At 49.0% G+C, this 17,202-nt stretch overlaps 1 protein-coding gene across 2 annotated transcripts in view; it reads right to left on the bottom strand.

The window, feature by feature from the left end:
* Ppa2 (inorganic pyrophosphatase 2) overlaps window positions 1-17,188 on the bottom strand; it is a 71,781-nt gene extending 54,593 nt beyond the window's left edge. Inside the window, exons 1-4 of one of the 2 annotated variants that reach the window (XM_013066073.3) lie at window positions 16,886-17,188; window positions 8,012-8,076; window positions 5,555-5,599; window positions 1,350-1,403 (exon numbers count right to left, since the gene is read on the bottom strand). In XM_013066073.3, coding sequence (XP_012921527.2) covers window positions 1,350-1,403; window positions 5,555-5,599; window positions 8,012-8,076; window positions 16,886-17,030 — 309 coding nt within the window. In that variant the 5' untranslated portion in view covers window positions 17,031-17,188. The remainder of the gene's footprint in view (window positions 1-1,349; window positions 1,404-5,554; window positions 5,600-8,011; window positions 8,077-16,885) is intronic. The other variant, XM_021245402.2, reaches the window with a different exon arrangement.
* Between the last annotated feature and the right edge of the window lie 14 nt (window positions 17,189-17,202).

Genomic DNA, 17,202 nt, shown 5'->3' with positions numbered 1-17,202 from the left:
GAACTTAAAGAGATCAAACCTCCCAAATTTAAAGACCCAATCGAAAAATGGGCATCTGAAATGAACAGACATTTCTCAGACAAAGAAGTAGAAATAGCAAATAAATACATGAAAAAATGTTCAACATCACTGGTCATTCGAGAGATGCAAATAAAAACAACGCTGAGATTCCACTTCACTCCAGAAAGAATGGCTGCTATCATGAAATCAACCAATAACAAATGAGGGCGGGGCTGTGGGCAAAGAGGAACCCTGCTCCACTGCTGGTGGGAGTGTAGACTGGTGCAAGTACTGTGGAAATCAGTATGGAGATACCTCAAAGAACTAGGACTGGAAGTCCCATTTGATCCCGCTATTCCACTCCTCGGGATCTTCCCCAAAGAATTAAAAGAATCATACCACAGTGATATATGTGCACCCATGTTCATAGCAGCACAGTTTGTAATAGCTAAAACTTGGAAACAGCCCAAATGCCCATCAACTGGAGACTGGATAAAGAAAATGTGGTTTTTTTATAAAATGGAGTACTACTCAGCCATAAAAAATGAGAAATTAGAGACATTTATAGCTAAGTGGATGCACATTGAGGCAATACTCTTAAGTGAAATAAACAGGACACAGGTGTGTAAATACCGAATAGTTTCTCTGGTGTGAGAAACTGAAAGTGTAAATAAGGACTAAATATATAATAGGTCCTGTGAAATAGGAAGAAAAGGGGCAAAGGGGAAGGAAGTGGGAGGGCTAGGGGAAAGGATAGAAGGGAATGGGATTAATATGAGAAAATGGAAAAATAGGAACAAAATCTTTGTAAATAGGGAGGGCTGGAGGGGTTGAAGGGAGGGCTGGACAAGGGTGAAAAATAAGAACCAAGAGAGACTATGTAAAGGTGCAAATTTCCAATGATGAATGTCATTATATTGTATACCTACAATGTACCAATGACTAGAATGAATAATCGAAAATGTAAAATAGGAAGAAAAGGTCCAAAGGGGTAGGGGTAATGGGAGGGGCAGGGGAAAGGAAAGAAGGGAAAGGAAAAATGATGAGAAATGGAAAAAATGGAAATAAAGTCTTTGTAAATAGGGAAGGGTGGAGGGGGTGAAGGGAGGGCTAGGAATGGGGAAAAAATACGAACCAAGATGCATTATGTAAAGGTATAGTTCCCAGTGGGAAATGTAATTGTGTTATATACCTACAATGTACCGATAAAAGAATTTAATACAAAAAAAAAAAAAGAAGTTTATCAACCCTCTTCAATTCAAAATACGACGCCAAATAACTAGAAGCAATGCTATCATGTCACCATTTAGTTGGCATTTCAATTTCACATCACCAGAAAGCATCCGTACCTCCATTTTAGCATTCGTCCACCGAGGCACTTCTACGACCATATGAAGCAAATTCTGCAGTCAAAAAGAAAGGGAACATAAACAAGTTTCCTTATTTTTTTGTTTATTCACTTGGTTTTTGTCTCTTTTTTTGGTACCGGGAATCTGACTCAGGACCTTGTGCTTGCCAGGCAGGCACAGCGCCACTGAGCTAAATCCCCAGCCCTTATTTATTCACTTGGGATGAGAGAGCCTTATGCTGAGTAAAACTGAGTGCATTCTGTTGAAGGAGTTTTTTTTCCCACTAAAACATGGTTGACGTCTACGTCATACCTCTAACTCTGCCTTAAATTTCTCCTAAAAATTAAAGAAGTGGCCTGAAAGCCAGAAGAACTGAAGCCATCCCATCAGCTGACCTCGACTCACGGTGTCAGGGGCCAGTCCCTGTCACAGTCGCCCCAGTGGGTGGGCCGGGCACTGTGCTGCTGCTCACTCCCCTGACAGAGCGGGGGAGAGGGCTCCCTGCTGCAAGCATCTGGGCTCATTTCTCCACAGAGGGAAGAAGGACCACCTCTGTCCCACTCCCCACTAGGTTGCTCAGATCTACCAAGGAACCTAAAGGAAAATGCTCAGAAAATTAGGAAGTGAAATATGAAAAGTGTATCAAAAAACTGGCATCCAATTTGCACTGAGTGTGAGGCAAAGGCGCTCACTAGAGAAGTCTCGAGGGTCACGCACGGCAGGGTGAGCCTTTCCGGTCTGAGCTGGCAAAGCCAAGGACACGGGATTCCCGAAAGGTGCAAAGGGGCCCTGGCTCCAGCTCTCCCCAAAGGGGACTGCAGGTCACTGGTAAAGAAAAACAATTCCCTGCAGACTGCCTCAGAAAGAGAAAGCTCAATCCGCAAGGCCATTTGCCCGGCACAGTGGCTTCAGTAAGGAACCATGCTGCTCACAGAGAAGCAGTGATGGAAGCTGCTACCCTGAGCATGGCCAGGCGGAGCCCCAGCTGCACAACACCTGCTGTGGATCCCTCAAGACAGGAACGCGTCTGTCCATGGCGTCTCTTAGTAAAAAAAAATTGGAACCTGAATTACACTTTACCAACTATTCATTTTGATTGGATTTTGTAAAACGGTATCAGTGCAAGACACATAGAAAGAAATCTGAGACCATAACATTAAGTGAGATAAGTCAGACACATAAGCTTAACTATCGCAGTGGTTTCTCTTACATGAGAAACCCAAATTATAAAGAGCAAAGTAAGAGACAGATAATAGGAAGTAGGGAGACAGATCTTTCTCAAGGGGAAGGGACCCAAGAGATAGACGGAGAGGGGCAGAAGAGAGGGGCAGAAGAGAGGGGAGGGAAAAGTGCTGAAAAATGAATGAAGATATGCTATGTATATGTACCAATCCTACACAAGGAATATAAACTTCATGTACTGCAAATGTGTACTAATGAAACAAACAAACAAACAAACCAAAAAGTGAATCCTCCTCCACAGGTTATTTGAGAAGTAATTTTTCTACTTCAATCACGTCACCCATCAAAATCTCCTGGGAACCTTTATTCAATTAGAAAAAAAAAAAAAAAGATTCCCAGAGGCCCGACACCCTCCAACTGAATTCAACTCATCAGGTCATTACTAATTTTATTTTTGGCATCAGGAATCAAACTCAGGGCCTCATGCTTGCCAGGCAAGTGCTGCCACCACTGAGCTACAACCCTGGCCTGTCACTGAAAGTTTTTTAAAAGCTCTCCAGCAGTTTTAATATGCAGCCAGACTTGGCTTCGAACACTGCTAACCACTATCTTAGGGGATTCTTTGTGAAATACAAGTGTTAATTAAAGAATGCCACCTGCACTATTTTTTTTGCCAATACCGGGGATCGAACCCAGGACCTTGCACTTGCAGGGCAGGCGCAGAGCTGCTGAGCTAAATCCTCGGCCCAGCACTATTAAATATAAATACACAGCGAGCACATGAGTCATGATGGCTTTTATTACTTTTCTCCAGGTAAAACTAAATGCTCCACATGGCCAGAGTGCAAACCCCGCTGCAAGAACGAATGCCAGCCCCTGCCCCTCGGGCGCCGCCCCCGCCTGGCCCAGCAGCTCGCCCCGTGGGGCTGTGGGGACCAGGACATGGCGTTTCCTGCACTCTTTCGTGACAGCTGCACCTGCTCAAATACACTGGAAATGCTGCTAAAAAGAACTGAAGTGATCGGCAGATGTTCACTGACTTATTCTGCCCTGAGAGCCTGGCCACGAAAGCACAGTGCACGTGGCCCTGTGGTGGACACGACAGAGGACCGTGCTAGCGACCACTGTGTCCCTGAGCAGTGACACCACCAAAACCTCCCCGGAGACTTGAACTCAGCTCCAGAACAACAGGTGAGGAACAGGCTTGGAGTTCAGCCCAGGGGCTGCGCTCTCCCTCCACCCCCTCCCTGTCAACAGTACCTCATTCCTAGCCAGCCTTTCCCTTCTCAGCCAAAACACATCTGCCCTGTAATTTTTTTAAAGCCAAGTTAGTCTGGCTTTCCTAAGATCAGCGTTATTACAAACCAAGAATGGCCTTCCAGGATGTTTTTTTTTTTTTTAAATCAAAAAGACAAAAGGGGACAGAAATCAAATCAGAAAGGTGTGTATGTACCAGGAACAATGAGTTCTTTCTTGTCTCTCCTTTTTTTCCCCCTTGCATTTTCATCACAGAAATAAGAAAAATAAGATATGTGAAAAAGCAACCACCAAGTTGTATGTATGTGGGCAAAGAGAAAGAAATCACCCTTCTGCCTCTCCAACTTTTTAAACTTTCAACTAAACACAAATCAGATCATCTCCGCCATACACAGTGTTTAAGAATTAAATTTAATCTGATGGTCTGGGTTCAGAAGAGACTTATCACGCTGAAACAAGAGACTCAGATTAATGCCCTAAGATTAATATACTGAGTCCCTAGGAACCATAAAGCCCGGAGTGCCTGTCTGTGGCACTCGATGTCTTGGCCAGGGGCTCCCCACCTTCCTGCCTCGATGCGCCACGCTGAGTAACCCGGCCCCATCCCACCGAGCACTCAGGGTCAGCAGACACCGGATGCAGCCAGGAATCTGGATTTCTAACAAGTGCTCTAGGTGGCCCCAGGCTAGATGTTTCCAGGACTATCTGACGAACAGACTCAGAAAAGCAGAAGGATGGCAGGCCAATGCTGCAGGAATTACACAGCCTCCACTGCCATGTGTGGAAGTGGATTCAAAAGCTGCAGTTAGGGCAAAAACTCAGGGCAGAGAACAGATGGAAATGAAGCTGGAAAGGTACAGGTGGAGGGAAAGCTGTGAGGACTGAAGGATCCCAGAGCAGGGACGGACCAAGTATCAATCACAGGTGTGCAAAGCAAGCAACTATAACAGGTCTGACAGTCACGGAATCCAATGATGCATCTGGAACATACTTTAATAGAGCTGGCATACATGTTTCTCCTCTCTACTTCTGAAAAACCGCTTAAGACACTCACTGCATTATTGAAATTCAACACCAGGGAGCAGGGCTAACACACCATGAACATATCAGCCCCCTCCCACCTTGAATTCCTCCAACTATCTTCACTGTTAGAATTTCTAAAAATACGCAAACTGGCCAATTTTCATAAACTACTTACTTTAGACCATTGGCCATAATAAATAATTTGCTACTAAAATCTGGGTTCTTGTTTTGATTCTCTCAAGTTGTTCACTTAAAAACCGAAATGGCAACAAAGTACCTAGATCAGTCAAATTCAGAGACAGAAGGAGGAGCTAACTTGGAGCTGGAGGCTGGGGGAGGTACTAGAGGATAAGGCTAAATTCCATTCCGGGTGACAGAAAGTTCTGGAGATAGATGGAGGTGATTGCAGCAAAACAGTGTCTAAGTACTGAATGCCACTGAATTGTACACTTAAAATGTTAATACGGTAAATTAATGGTCATATCAGCTCTAAATGCCTTAAAGAGATCCTAGAGGGAAAAGTTTCAGATAGTCTTGCAGGGGAAAATATTTAGAGGCACTTTACAAACACACACAATCGGGGCCAAGGATTTAGCTCAGTGGTTCCGGCGCCTGCCTTGCAAGTGCAAGGTCCTGAGTTCGATCCCCGGTACCAAAAAAAAGAAAACAAAAACAAATACAATCATCGAGGGCTTTAACAGGCAGTGTAAAAGTGATTCCCCAAATGAAAAGTGTAGATATACCTCATCATCATTGCTTCGTGCTTTCTTGGTAGGAATGCCACTGTCCTGTAAGAGAAAAAGATGGTAGCTGTGATTGTCACATTTTCACAGAGAAGAGGACTAATGAATAAACGCTCCTGTTGGATGACAGAGGCTGCCTGAACCTCTGCCTCCACGGAGAGCCACCGAACAGCACCGGGCTGTTTCATAAACGATCAGAAAAGCTAACTCTCTTTCAGGTGCTACACATTTTCCAGGTTCTTATAAAACCAGCACAGGCTCCGTCTGGTCTTCAAGGAAGGACTGGCAGTTTCCTGCGATTACGCTTAAAACAGTCGCTTAAGACAGTCATTTCATTATTGAAACTCGACTCCAGGGAGCGGGCTAACAAGCCATGAAGTACCGGCCCCTCCTGCCTTGAATTCCTCCCATGTGCGGATTATGCTGCCTGAAGCTTCTGTGAATTCAGCCAGACTACCATGGGGTGGGTAGGAGAAGATGACGCCACTCCCGAAAGCTTGCCCAGGCGTGTAACGTTCATGCACCAAAGCGACTACTAGCGAGGACACAAAATACACAGAACAGTAATTAGCTCCAGTCAACCCTGAAACTAGTGTTTTTTTTAGTACCGGGGATGGAACTCAGGACCTTGCGCTTTGGAGGCAGGCGGTGGAACCACTGAGCTAAATCCCCAGCCCCTCGAAACTATTTCTTTTCCCACAACTCTGCATCCCAAAGCACAAGTCCCAGTCATGACTGGCTAAAAGCGAGGGGATCTTACTAACAGAGCCACCTTCTGGGCCAAGCTGTGTCCCAAGAACTCACCACCACATCCTGTCTCAACGTGTCCTGACCCAGCTTCAGTATGGACCCCCATCCTCCCTCCGTAGACATAGTGTTATGCCCTCTGATGTTTTTCCTTTTTTTCGAGATACTAGAGATTGCTGTCTGGGTTCCGCACTAAGGAACATCCCCAGCGTCTCCCCCATTGTGAGACAGGTCTCTTAAGTCACTAGGCTGCTCAGGCTGGGTTTGAACTTGTAACCCTCCTGCCTTGGCTTCCCAGGTCACTGGAACTACAGGCACGCCCACTATGCCTGGCCACACTGACGTGGCTGTCTCGCTCTTGGTTCCACCTCTCTACTACATGACTCCCAAAGACAGAGCGTGACTACTGTGGCTGTCACAGGCCCACACGCCTCTCTGTGACAAAGCCCACCAGGCTCTCTACCACACACCGCCCACTGCAGGGCTGTAGCTTTTACTGGCCGTACGGTCGTCTGTCTCCTCCAGCTGCGCATGAACTGGATCTGTCTGAATTGCCACTGCATACCCTGGGTCTGAAGTCACGTCCAGCTCACCACAAGCATGCGAGGGTTACTTGCTGAATGAGTAACAGTAAGTAAACAAATGCATGCACGTGCTGGCCAGGTGCGAGACGAGAGGTGCTGGGGTCTGCTGCTTCACTGGCCAAAGCAAAACAAAACTCAGAGACACACCGTAATGCTCAGCTACCACTATCCTCCCTGGCTCCCTGTCGCTCCAGATTCGAGGACGGTGACCGCAGCAAGCTTAGAACTGACAGAAGGACTGGGCTCCAAGCTCAGTGCCCAGCGAAGCCCCACAGGCCCTCGGCACACCCTCCGGTCACTGTCACTCTGGCTGGTCCTCCGCCCTCTCCTGGGCAGCAGTGCTCTGACAACTCAGTCATCGCCTCGGATGGTAAGGATGCCTCACAGTGACTAGGAACATCTGCCGCCAAATACACCAGCTGAGCAGGACTGCCAAGTGCCCGACGCCTTTGGGCCCTGTCAGTTCTGCCAGTGACAGTGGCTCTCCTGCTCCGCCTGGTGATAACCGGTTCAGCCTCACCGTGGGGTGACCTGCAAGCCCAGTGCAATGCGACCGACCGCACGCATAGGTTCTCGGAGACAGCTACACAGACAGGGCCACTGTGCCAGCCTGGCTGTGCCAGCAGCGGCTTCACAGAGCAGGCGGGGAGTGAGAGCGCTGTGGGCCCCAGAAGTGCCAGCGCAAAGCCTGGCTCTGGCAGGCGCCAGCTGTGTGACATCGGACAAGTGGATCGAATCCCTGCACCCTTGTATGCCTGGGAAAAACAACAGTCACTTAGACGGGTTACATGACACACACTCACATGGCGCCTGCCAAATAGAAACAGCGCACAAGTGTCAGGTACGACATCACTATTAACAATAAGCCCTTGGTTCGTGTCCTAAATGGTTACCCTTCATCTTTAGCCCCTACCGAATTCTACGTCCAGTGGACCACAAACATCCCTTTCTCCCAAGTCCTCCCAGAAGAATTCTATCCTCGTCCTAAGGTTAAATCATGCCGGAACTCCACTTTCTCCTCCTGACTTCCAACCACATTCTTTCCTTTCATGTCACCTCCAAAAAAGCATTTTATAACAATATCAGAAATACTAATTTTCACCTTCAAAACAAGTTGAAATAGTACCTTTTCAGTGCCGACCCTGAGAGGGATGTCATGGAAGGGGGAAATGTAGTGACCAGCTCCATTCTCTGCAAAGACAAAACAAAAAGCAGTATTAAAGCCATGCACTCAGTATTCTTTATAATATCCTCATCCATCTGTAAAGTTATCCCTCTCTTCAAGGCTAATCTTCAACTCGCAGTCTAAAGTTTAATTCAACTTTTAAAACGCTCCTATCTGAGGACCAAAGAGAAAATATATACCAACTAAACCACGAGGTCGCCAAAATCATTTTATTATTGTGGCTCAAAACATTCAAAGCAGAAAATGTCTAAATTTGGAAAAATCTCACTTTTTTAAAAAGACTCATTATGACGTGGATTGGCCTGAGATGAATGTTAATTTAACGAGCAGATATCTAACAACAGACCTCCCAGTTTCCTCCTATAACCACGGACAGGAAGGCCCACCGGTTCCATGCTATTAAAAGAAATATTAATTTGTCCCTAGGGTGCCAATATCACAGAAAGCTCATGACAGAAACAAAGCTCAGTAAGAGAAACTAGCTTATCTTAGATGTGATATGCTGAAATACGTATTTAAAATAACTTTAAAAGCATGTATTATTGAAATAGAGTAACGACTCAATATGCACTTTTCCTGGAATTCATCTGTTTCTAAAAGCTGGTTCTAATGCAGCCACACAACTGTGCCATTCATAACTTCCTCAATCGGGATATGTTTTATTTCTGTCCTCCTCTGTGGCATCATTTTTAAGTTTAGGTTTTAAAAATCTTTTAACAAAATAAAACAGAGACTGGCTGACACTCTATCTGCGATGAACACACCCTGTAACCAAGACCCTGGTTTCTAAATTCTCCAGAATCTACCATTCTCCAGTGAGGGAAACTGAGGCACTTGGGAGAGGGGCTGACTCTCCCACCAAGGAAAAGAACACACAAAATGAGGCCGGGCATCTCTCAGGGTGAGAAATCAACCCAGCAGAACAGCTTTGCGTGCAGCGTGAGGCCTGAGTTCACCCGCAGCATGGGGGGAAAAGTCCAGAAAACCAAGCACAGCAGCCGGGTCTGGCAGTCCCAGCTATTCGGGATGCTGAGGACTGCTGGAGCCCAGGACTTCAAGCCAGCAGGGCATTAGCTCAAGACCTTGTTTTAAAACAAACACAAAACAAATACAAGGAGTCAACCAAGTACTCAAAACACAAAAGGTTGCAATGTTCAAGGGAAATGTGAGCCCCAAATGCCAAAGACAAAACAATGTGAGCAATAACATAATACAACACTGAATTAAAGCCTGTAAGTATAAAACAAATATATGAGTCCACTCTGATACAAACAAATGACTGAATAAATACATGAATGCGGAAACAGGTCTGAGACTAAGAAACAGCAGCACGCGGGAGGAGAGGGGCAGAGGAGCAAGGGTGAGGTGGCACAGGGTCCGGACGGGGCCCTGGGTGGGAAAGACGCTGTCATTGCAAACACAAGCATCAGTTCAGGAAAACTTGGGGTTCTTCGGAGAACCCAAGCGCTGGTTTCTCAGTCCTGGTGAATGCATGATGGTCAGGAAAGGTGTTAACCTGAGGGGACCCCGGGCTAAGGGTTACTGCACTTCTGGGCCATCTTTGCAACTTTCCCAAATCTAAAATTATTCCCCCCAAAAGTTTAGTAAACACCAACAACAGCAATACAAAAATAGAAAAATAAATAAGTTCCAGCCCATTAAAAACAGAAGTGTGTAACTCAACAATGGCTCTTACAGCACAGAAAGGTCCCTCCCGTGACTTAGCACTGCAATGAAGTTCTGAAGGGGGTCCGAGTGAGTTGTCGCTCATGATGCCACACTTCCTCCCAGAAAAGCGGCCTGCACTTTGCAGACATTTCAATAGACATTTGCTCAGCGAACATAACTATGACTAAATATGATTCCTCGTCATTATTCCGTTCTCTTCCTTCCAAATTGGTAATTTTCCTTTGCCCACCTTGGCAACAAACTTGAGAGAGAGGGCGCAGATGGTAAAGTATTTGATACTCCTGCTCGGACCCACACTGCTCCCCTTCTGTTAAAAGGACGTACCAAGCACGCAGACAAAACCCTCTGGGTCCATTCGGCACCAGGCTGTAATCTATCGGCTCACTTTTTTTGATACCGGAGATTGAACTCAGGACCTTGAGCTTGTGAGGCAGGCGGTGGAACCACAGAGCTAAATCCCAGGCCCTATCTGCTCAATTTTCAAAGTTATCTATGAGCAACACAAGAAAAAAAAAAAAAAAAAAGAGAAAGACTATCTCTAATGTGTACACACGACCACTAGAAATGAGTAAAGAATGGTCCATATTTGCTGACTTAGGTAACTACATACTAGAAGCTATTTGGATCACAAAATAGTCTTCATAATGGAGAAAATAATAATGAAGAAACAATAAGAGCGTGCATTTCTGTAAAAAATAAAGCACAGCTTTAGATCTCAGAGTGTCAATGTTTTCATTGGTAGTATACAGAGAAACGCGCACAGGAGCGGCGAGCACAGGAGCCCTGAGAGACCGCCTTCTCAGGTAGTCAGGAGCTTGATAATCTCACGGAATGGTTTCTTCCACTGAGCAGCAACCGTTTACCAAGCATTTTGTGCATAAAATGCAAAGTACTAGATCCTGGGATATAAAAGTGCTGGGAAATGATTTGTGCCCGTCACTAAGGCAAAGCACGGCCCACCTCACTGTATGAATTGTCACCACCGTCGACCGGGAAAGGCGCCAGGTCACGCCCGGGGGTCCTCATGTGCACACATGGCCAGTCCCCGAGGCGCGACGAAGGATGGGATGTGGGCAGGACAAGTTCTCGGGGTCTATGCTGTCACCTCGCCAGCCTGTGAACCTTCGGGTCCCCCCCCAGGGCTGGCCATCCCAATCCGCTCAGATGAAAGGGGGACGCGTCTCACACACGTGTCTCACACACGCAGGCCACAGGCAGAGGCGCAGCCTGGCAACCGAGGCCGCTTCCTGCATACGACGCAACCGACCCGCACCTCAGCTGGCCCCTGCCAGAGCCAGAGAGGAACCAGTGATCACACTGTTACTTTCCGAAGCGCAGGCTCGACAGCAAGCTGCTGCTGCCAGCTTACTTTCTAAAATGTCTATTTTCACGTTATGTCAAACCAAGGCACCTCTGGTTCAAAGCAGAAGTTCCACCTCCTCCCATCCAGGTCCCAGGGCGGGGGTGGGGGTGGGGCTTCTCCTCTAACTCACTGTGGAGCCCCCTGGTTCCCTTCTGGGGGCCCTACTTAATGTATCCCTGCTAGAGAAATTCCTTATGGATTCCAGTTCTCTGAGGTAAGAAGTCAGGTCATGTGACCCCAAGCCACCCTCCTTAAATTCCTGGCTAATTTTAACACTGTGGTCCTCTGCTCCACCACACAGACAGTGTTTCTTGTCCCCACCAGGCTGCCTTTCACTTCTTTCCTCATTCTTCTCCCTGGATTTTTGTCTTCTGCGCTTTATTTTTTTCCATTTCTAGGCTGACAAGGCGTTCTGCAATCGCTGATGTTCCAGGCTCTTCCTACAGCATATTTCTTAGATCTCTCCTGTTACCCCTGATAATTCCCTCTTCATTTTATCTGTTCTTTCCTTCTGAAACTGGTGTTAGTCACATGCTGAATATCCGACAATCACCGTATCTCTGCATTTTACCGCCTTTGCCTGTTTCTGGTAGATTTCCTTACTTCTTTATCTGCACTACTTTCTTATGGCCACTGTAACAATTACCACAAATGTTGTGGCTTAAAACAACAGAACATCATTCAGCTCACCTTTCCTTTTAACAATCCTATTTTAATTCCCAAGAACTCTTGCTGCTATATCTTCACAGGTTCCTCTTCCTTTTTCCTGGGCACAATCAATACCTTTTAAAATCTCAGATGACATCCATCGACTTTTTAAAATTCAAGTTCTCTTCTTTCTGCTTTCTGTTTTTCTTATTTAATTTATAAGTTTTCCTTAAGTTAATTCACTCAGTAAATATTTACTGAACACATACACTGCACCAAGCACTACTCTATGTGGCAGGAATATGAAATCTAATTCCCTACTCATATGTAACTTCCATTTGAGTCAGGGATAGAGGCAATGAATATGCAATACTCGCTGGCAGGTATGATGAGCATTAATAACACAAAGCCCACTGCGGCGAGTCGAGCGAGAGAGAAGATGACGAGGTGCCGCATGGTCAGGGAAGAGCTTTCTGATGGGTGTGCTGCCAAGGAGGAGCCCTGCAGGCTTAGAAAGTACAAGTGCTCAGGCTATGGCACTCGGAGTGAGTCTTAGAATCTGCAAGGAGACTGAGACATCAGTAATTAGGAAATGTGTCCTCTCTGGAGAATTCATTCAGTTGCTTGTGGTCAAATAAACGGGCAATTTTTTAAATATATTAAAAAAAAAAAAATACACCTTCCAGGCCACACTGCTGTGACCTGCCTCTTCCAGCACGGTCAGCCGCGGGATCACAATTCAGTGGACACAAGACTTTGGGGGACATTTTAAATGGCAACAGGCTCTGCTCCACCGAAGGGTATGGTGACAATAGCTAATGATAATGTACCATCTCTTAGAAAACATCCAGAAAGAGGTGCTGAACGTTCTTACCACAAAGAAACTGAAAGTGTGCATGGTGATGAACGTGCCCTAACGGGATCGGGACAGAAACAAGCTGGGGAGGGGCGGCAGATGTGGACGTCTGCTGTAGGCACTGAATCTGGAGACCTCCTTAGCTACGTAGTAACACAGCAGCAAGCTGGACCCGGGGATCTCAAGTTCAAGAAGAGGGAGGCTAACCGGACACACCCGGGCACCCCAGAGGGTCCCCGATGCAGGGGCTCAGCAAATCACCTAGAGCAACACCAGCGATCAGCAAAGGCTGCCCAGTGGGCAGACCCAGCGCAGGCCACGGCTACAGTACAGAAAGCCCTGCTACAACAAAGCCACAGCCACCCGCTCACTGCCTACGGCTGTCAGACTCCACAATCTGCGAACCCCAGCGCGTCCTGCCCAGTCCCTCTGCAGGAAAGGTCACTGAGCCCTGTCCCAGACAGCGCCAAGGGGCTGAGAGTGGCCGGCACCTCCCAAGCTAAGTGCTCCACACACAGGAGGGTCCTCAAGAGACACTGGGAAGCACAGCCCATCAAAGCGAACCCAGAGAAATGCGGCTCCAGAGGCCAAGAGGAAGGAAACAAGTGACTCGAAGAAGTGCCGCTGCCGCAGGTCACCCAGGGCACGGCAGCAGGCCGCAGTGGCCGTCACCAGGCGATGTGCTGGGCCACAAGGACGACAGACTAACCAAGGTGACCCTTCGCCAGGTGGCTTGTGTTGGAGATTAGAACCAGGGGCACCGGCTGGGAACTCGGCGTTCACCAGACAAGCCTGATGAAGGCTGGCAGCTTCCTGTGGTGGTGAAGGAACACAGCGGCTGTGACAACCATGCCTCCTGGATGCCGGGTGCAGAGTTCTGCCGGGCTCTGGGGCGCCCGCCTGCCCTACTTCCCTCCCGATTCCCACGGTGCGCCCCAAAAGCCCCAGGTGAGTGCGTGCTGTTTGCTCTGAGCTGGTATTAACCCCGTCAGCCTCTACACTGCTGCCCTCCAGCCTGGCCACATCCTCACACCCTCCACCTGTGCCAGGGTCCTGTCCCCCCTCAGTGACATCCTCATCTGAAGCAGGGGCTCCCCCTAAAGATCCATCCCATCCACATGTCCCTCTTTCAAATAATCTTTCACAAAACATTCTGAAATCTCCAGCTCTGGCATCACCCACTTTTGTTGATTTTGGATCATCCTTTCTCACCCTTACTCACTATGACCTTACTGGAATATTTATTAGGCAAGAGATGAGACAAATAACTGCAGTCACTGCCGTGTCACTGTGTCTTGGCCAATGCATCCCAGGCATGAGCGAAATCTCTTGGCCCCAGCCACATAACACAAGGCATTGCCAGTCAGAACCTCCCTTCACTGGGTCCCAGTTAGATTTATGCTGTCATTTTGTGAGTTATCTATTGCTTCCTTCTCTCGTGTGGCTGAACATTTATTACTTGTAGTGGCAAGTCAGAAAATTGAATGGAACACGAAACCTGTACCGATACTATGTTTATATACTAAACAGCGACACTTAAGCCAAGAACCAATATAGCATCACAAACTATCACTAAAGCCATTTATGGGTTTACTGGTTAATAATGACTAAATCTAGCTTTGTTTGATTTTTGTAAGATTAAGAAAATTTAAAAGTTTTAAACATCAGCTCCAATACAAATATATCCTCTCTCTTATTCAGATCACAACATTTCTATTTCACAGCACCTCTTTTAGAAAACTAGGCTGTTTCAAGGACCAAAACTTAAATCTAATCTTTCTATAGTCACACAATAGTCATCCTGTTCTCACATGTCCACTCGAGTTCTACAATGTGGGCCGGCTCAAAAATAACAAGGTTACCGGAAGTTGTTCACAGGAAGTTTTACTAAGTTCAAACGTATGGCCCACTGAATGGCCTGTTTCACCTACTACTTAAATGATGTATTTTAAAAAAACCAATAATTTCAGCATAAGCCCATACTGTAAGTGATAAAGCAAACTAAAGAACTGCATGACTCATTCTTGTTCTAAACAGAAGAACGGGAATCATCCAAAGCCCTGTTTCTGTCCATCAGTCATCTACTCTACAGAGGCAAAAATACAAATTATGGAAAGCATGGCTTTTTCCTATCCTTTAAGAGAAGTTTAAAATCTAAAACAAAGAACTTTCAAGTTCTTAATACAACAAAACAAACAAAAGATAGCCAAGATACCCAAGGAATGCTGCACAAGGGCTAGGTCCTTGGCTCCCGTGGATAGGTCTGATTCCATCAGGATTTACAGTTAATTCAAAGGCCCATTAAAGTTCTGGGGCCTAGGAATCAATAAAATGGGGCACTTAAAAATATTCAGTTTTGCCGGGGATTTAGCTCAGTGGTTCCGCCACCTGCCTCAAAAGCACAAGGACCTGAGTGCAATCCTGGTACCAAAAAAAAAAAATTCAGTTTTAAACACAGTCCTTCACTTTCACCTTTCACCGAATTAAAAGATAAGAACTTGCCTGATGACACGCAGTCAAGAGGTAAAAGGAAAGCAGGTACATTTAATACCCACCAAGTGTGGATGGCACCGACCATCCACACGTGTACTCACTTCGGCCATGCCAGAGCCCTTTGTGCCGGCCTGGTCCACACAGGGCCGCCCCGGGCCTTGTCCACACTGACAGCTGTGACTTCGGTCTAGGCCCCAACGACACAGCTGCTCCCAGACGCTGGCTGACACCCAGAGTGACACTCAGGAGGCTCCTCGTGCCGGTCACCGAGCTATGCTCCACCAACCAGGCTACTAAATCATCCAGTCTCAAAACACTCCATACAAAGTTCAGCACCAACTTAAAACATCATTAGGTTAGGCCTGGTGACACACCTACCATCCCAGCACTCTAGGAGGCTGAGGCAGGAGTACTGCAAGTTTCAGTCAGGCTGGGCAACTTAGCGACTTAGCCAGACCCTGTTTTAAAATAAAAAATAAAGGGCTGGAGATGTAACTTAATGCGAAGGCCCTCGGTTCAATCCCTAGTACCACAAAAAATAATAATAAATAAAAATCATTCTTATTCTTCTTAATGGCAGTAAAGAGACTGTAGGCAGGGATGAAGATGAGAAATGTGCTGTCTCACAGGGGACCGCCATCTCAGACCTGGGATACCCAGGGAAGGCTTCCACTCGTCACACAGCGGCCCGGCCTGCTTTCCAGGGCGACACGAGCCAGCGCGGGCCGCACCCCAAGCACCCCAAGCCCAGCACCGCCTCGCCTACGCTCCGCGTATGTATTGTATTTCGCGCGTGCGCAGTCATAGTCACGTGGTGAGTCCCACGCCAGCGGGGACACAGTCCCTGCCCAGCACCCCTGGCGGTTGGCCCAGGAACTGCCTCCCCGCGCCTTCCGGTCCGGCTGCAGCTGCAGCTCCCCTAGTGTCTCAGCACCACCTCTCCCCTCCTTTCTGCTGGGGATGGAGGGGAAATCGCGGCACTGTAGGGACAGAAGAGTCATGAGGCCGAAGCACCTCTGCAGCTAAGCAAGAGCCTAAGCCCGAGGCCCACCACGGCCCAGGGCTCCCCGGCCCGGGACTGTCCTTGAGCCGCAAGGTCACGGCCAGGCCACCGTCAAGGAGCAGCAGCAGCAGCCCCCTGCCCGGCCCAGGCCCCGGCCTCCTGCACGCTGGGTTTTGCTGTTTTTCAGCCGACCTTCGGGTGAAATGCGGCCAGCGTCTGTACCCACAGGTCCGGGACAGAATCGGGCACGCTCTGCCCGGGCCCAGCGCCGGGCCCTGGGCCCCATCAGGTCCCGGCAACCGCGCTCCGCTCTCAGCGCGGGGCTCCTCGCGGACCGGGACTTCGTCCGCCAGACTGCAGCGGGGAGGAGCGGCAAACCCTCGGCGAGGAAGCCGCACGGCACTCGGGGTCGCCTGGCCCTGCTGGGCGAGCACCACGTCCCCACGTGCCAGGCACGCTCCCGGCTGTGACGCCGGGCACCGCGCACTGTGGCAGGGCCGGGCCGGGCCGGGGCGCAGCGCCCGCTTCGCAGTCGGAAGCCCGGCCGCCGACTTTGGGCCGCGGGGCGGGAGGCGTCCGAGGCCGCCCCCGGGGCGGGGCGGAGCCGAGCCGGGGCGCAGACACGCGTGGCCCGGCCGCGAGCCCCACGCCGCCGCCGCCCGCCCTGCAGCGGTTGGCGTACAGGGGACCCGCGCCCCGGCCTGGGCCCTAGCGAGGCCATTACCCCGGCGCCGCGCCGTCCCCGGCCCCTCCTGGACTCACTGAAGAAGACGCGGAAGTCCTGCGAGCCGGGCCGGCCGCGCTCCTCTGCGCAGAACCCGGCCATGGCGCGGCGGGCCGCCCCGGCCAGCAGCGCCCCCGCGCGCCCCCCGCCAACCGCTTGGCACAGCCCGAGCAGCCCGCGCATGGCGACCACGGGCCCGACCCTGAGCACGGCGCCCCCTGCCGCCCGCCCCGGCCCGGACGGCGGGACCGCGGCCCGCCGGGACCTGGGCGGGGCCTGCGGAGCGCGGCCTCGCGAGGCCCGGCCCGGACTCCGAACTGCGCGCCGCGGCCGTCTGGGGACACCCTGACGGTGG

This window comes from Heterocephalus glaber, unplaced genomic scaffold (genome assembly GCF_053883595.1).
Source record: "Heterocephalus glaber isolate CG9 unplaced genomic scaffold, H.glaber_assembly_v1.0 deba00001688, whole genome shotgun sequence".
NCBI classification, from domain to species: Eukaryota; Metazoa; Chordata; class Mammalia; order Rodentia; family Bathyergidae; genus Heterocephalus; species Heterocephalus glaber.
This window is presented reverse-complemented; position numbering and strand designations above follow the sequence as displayed.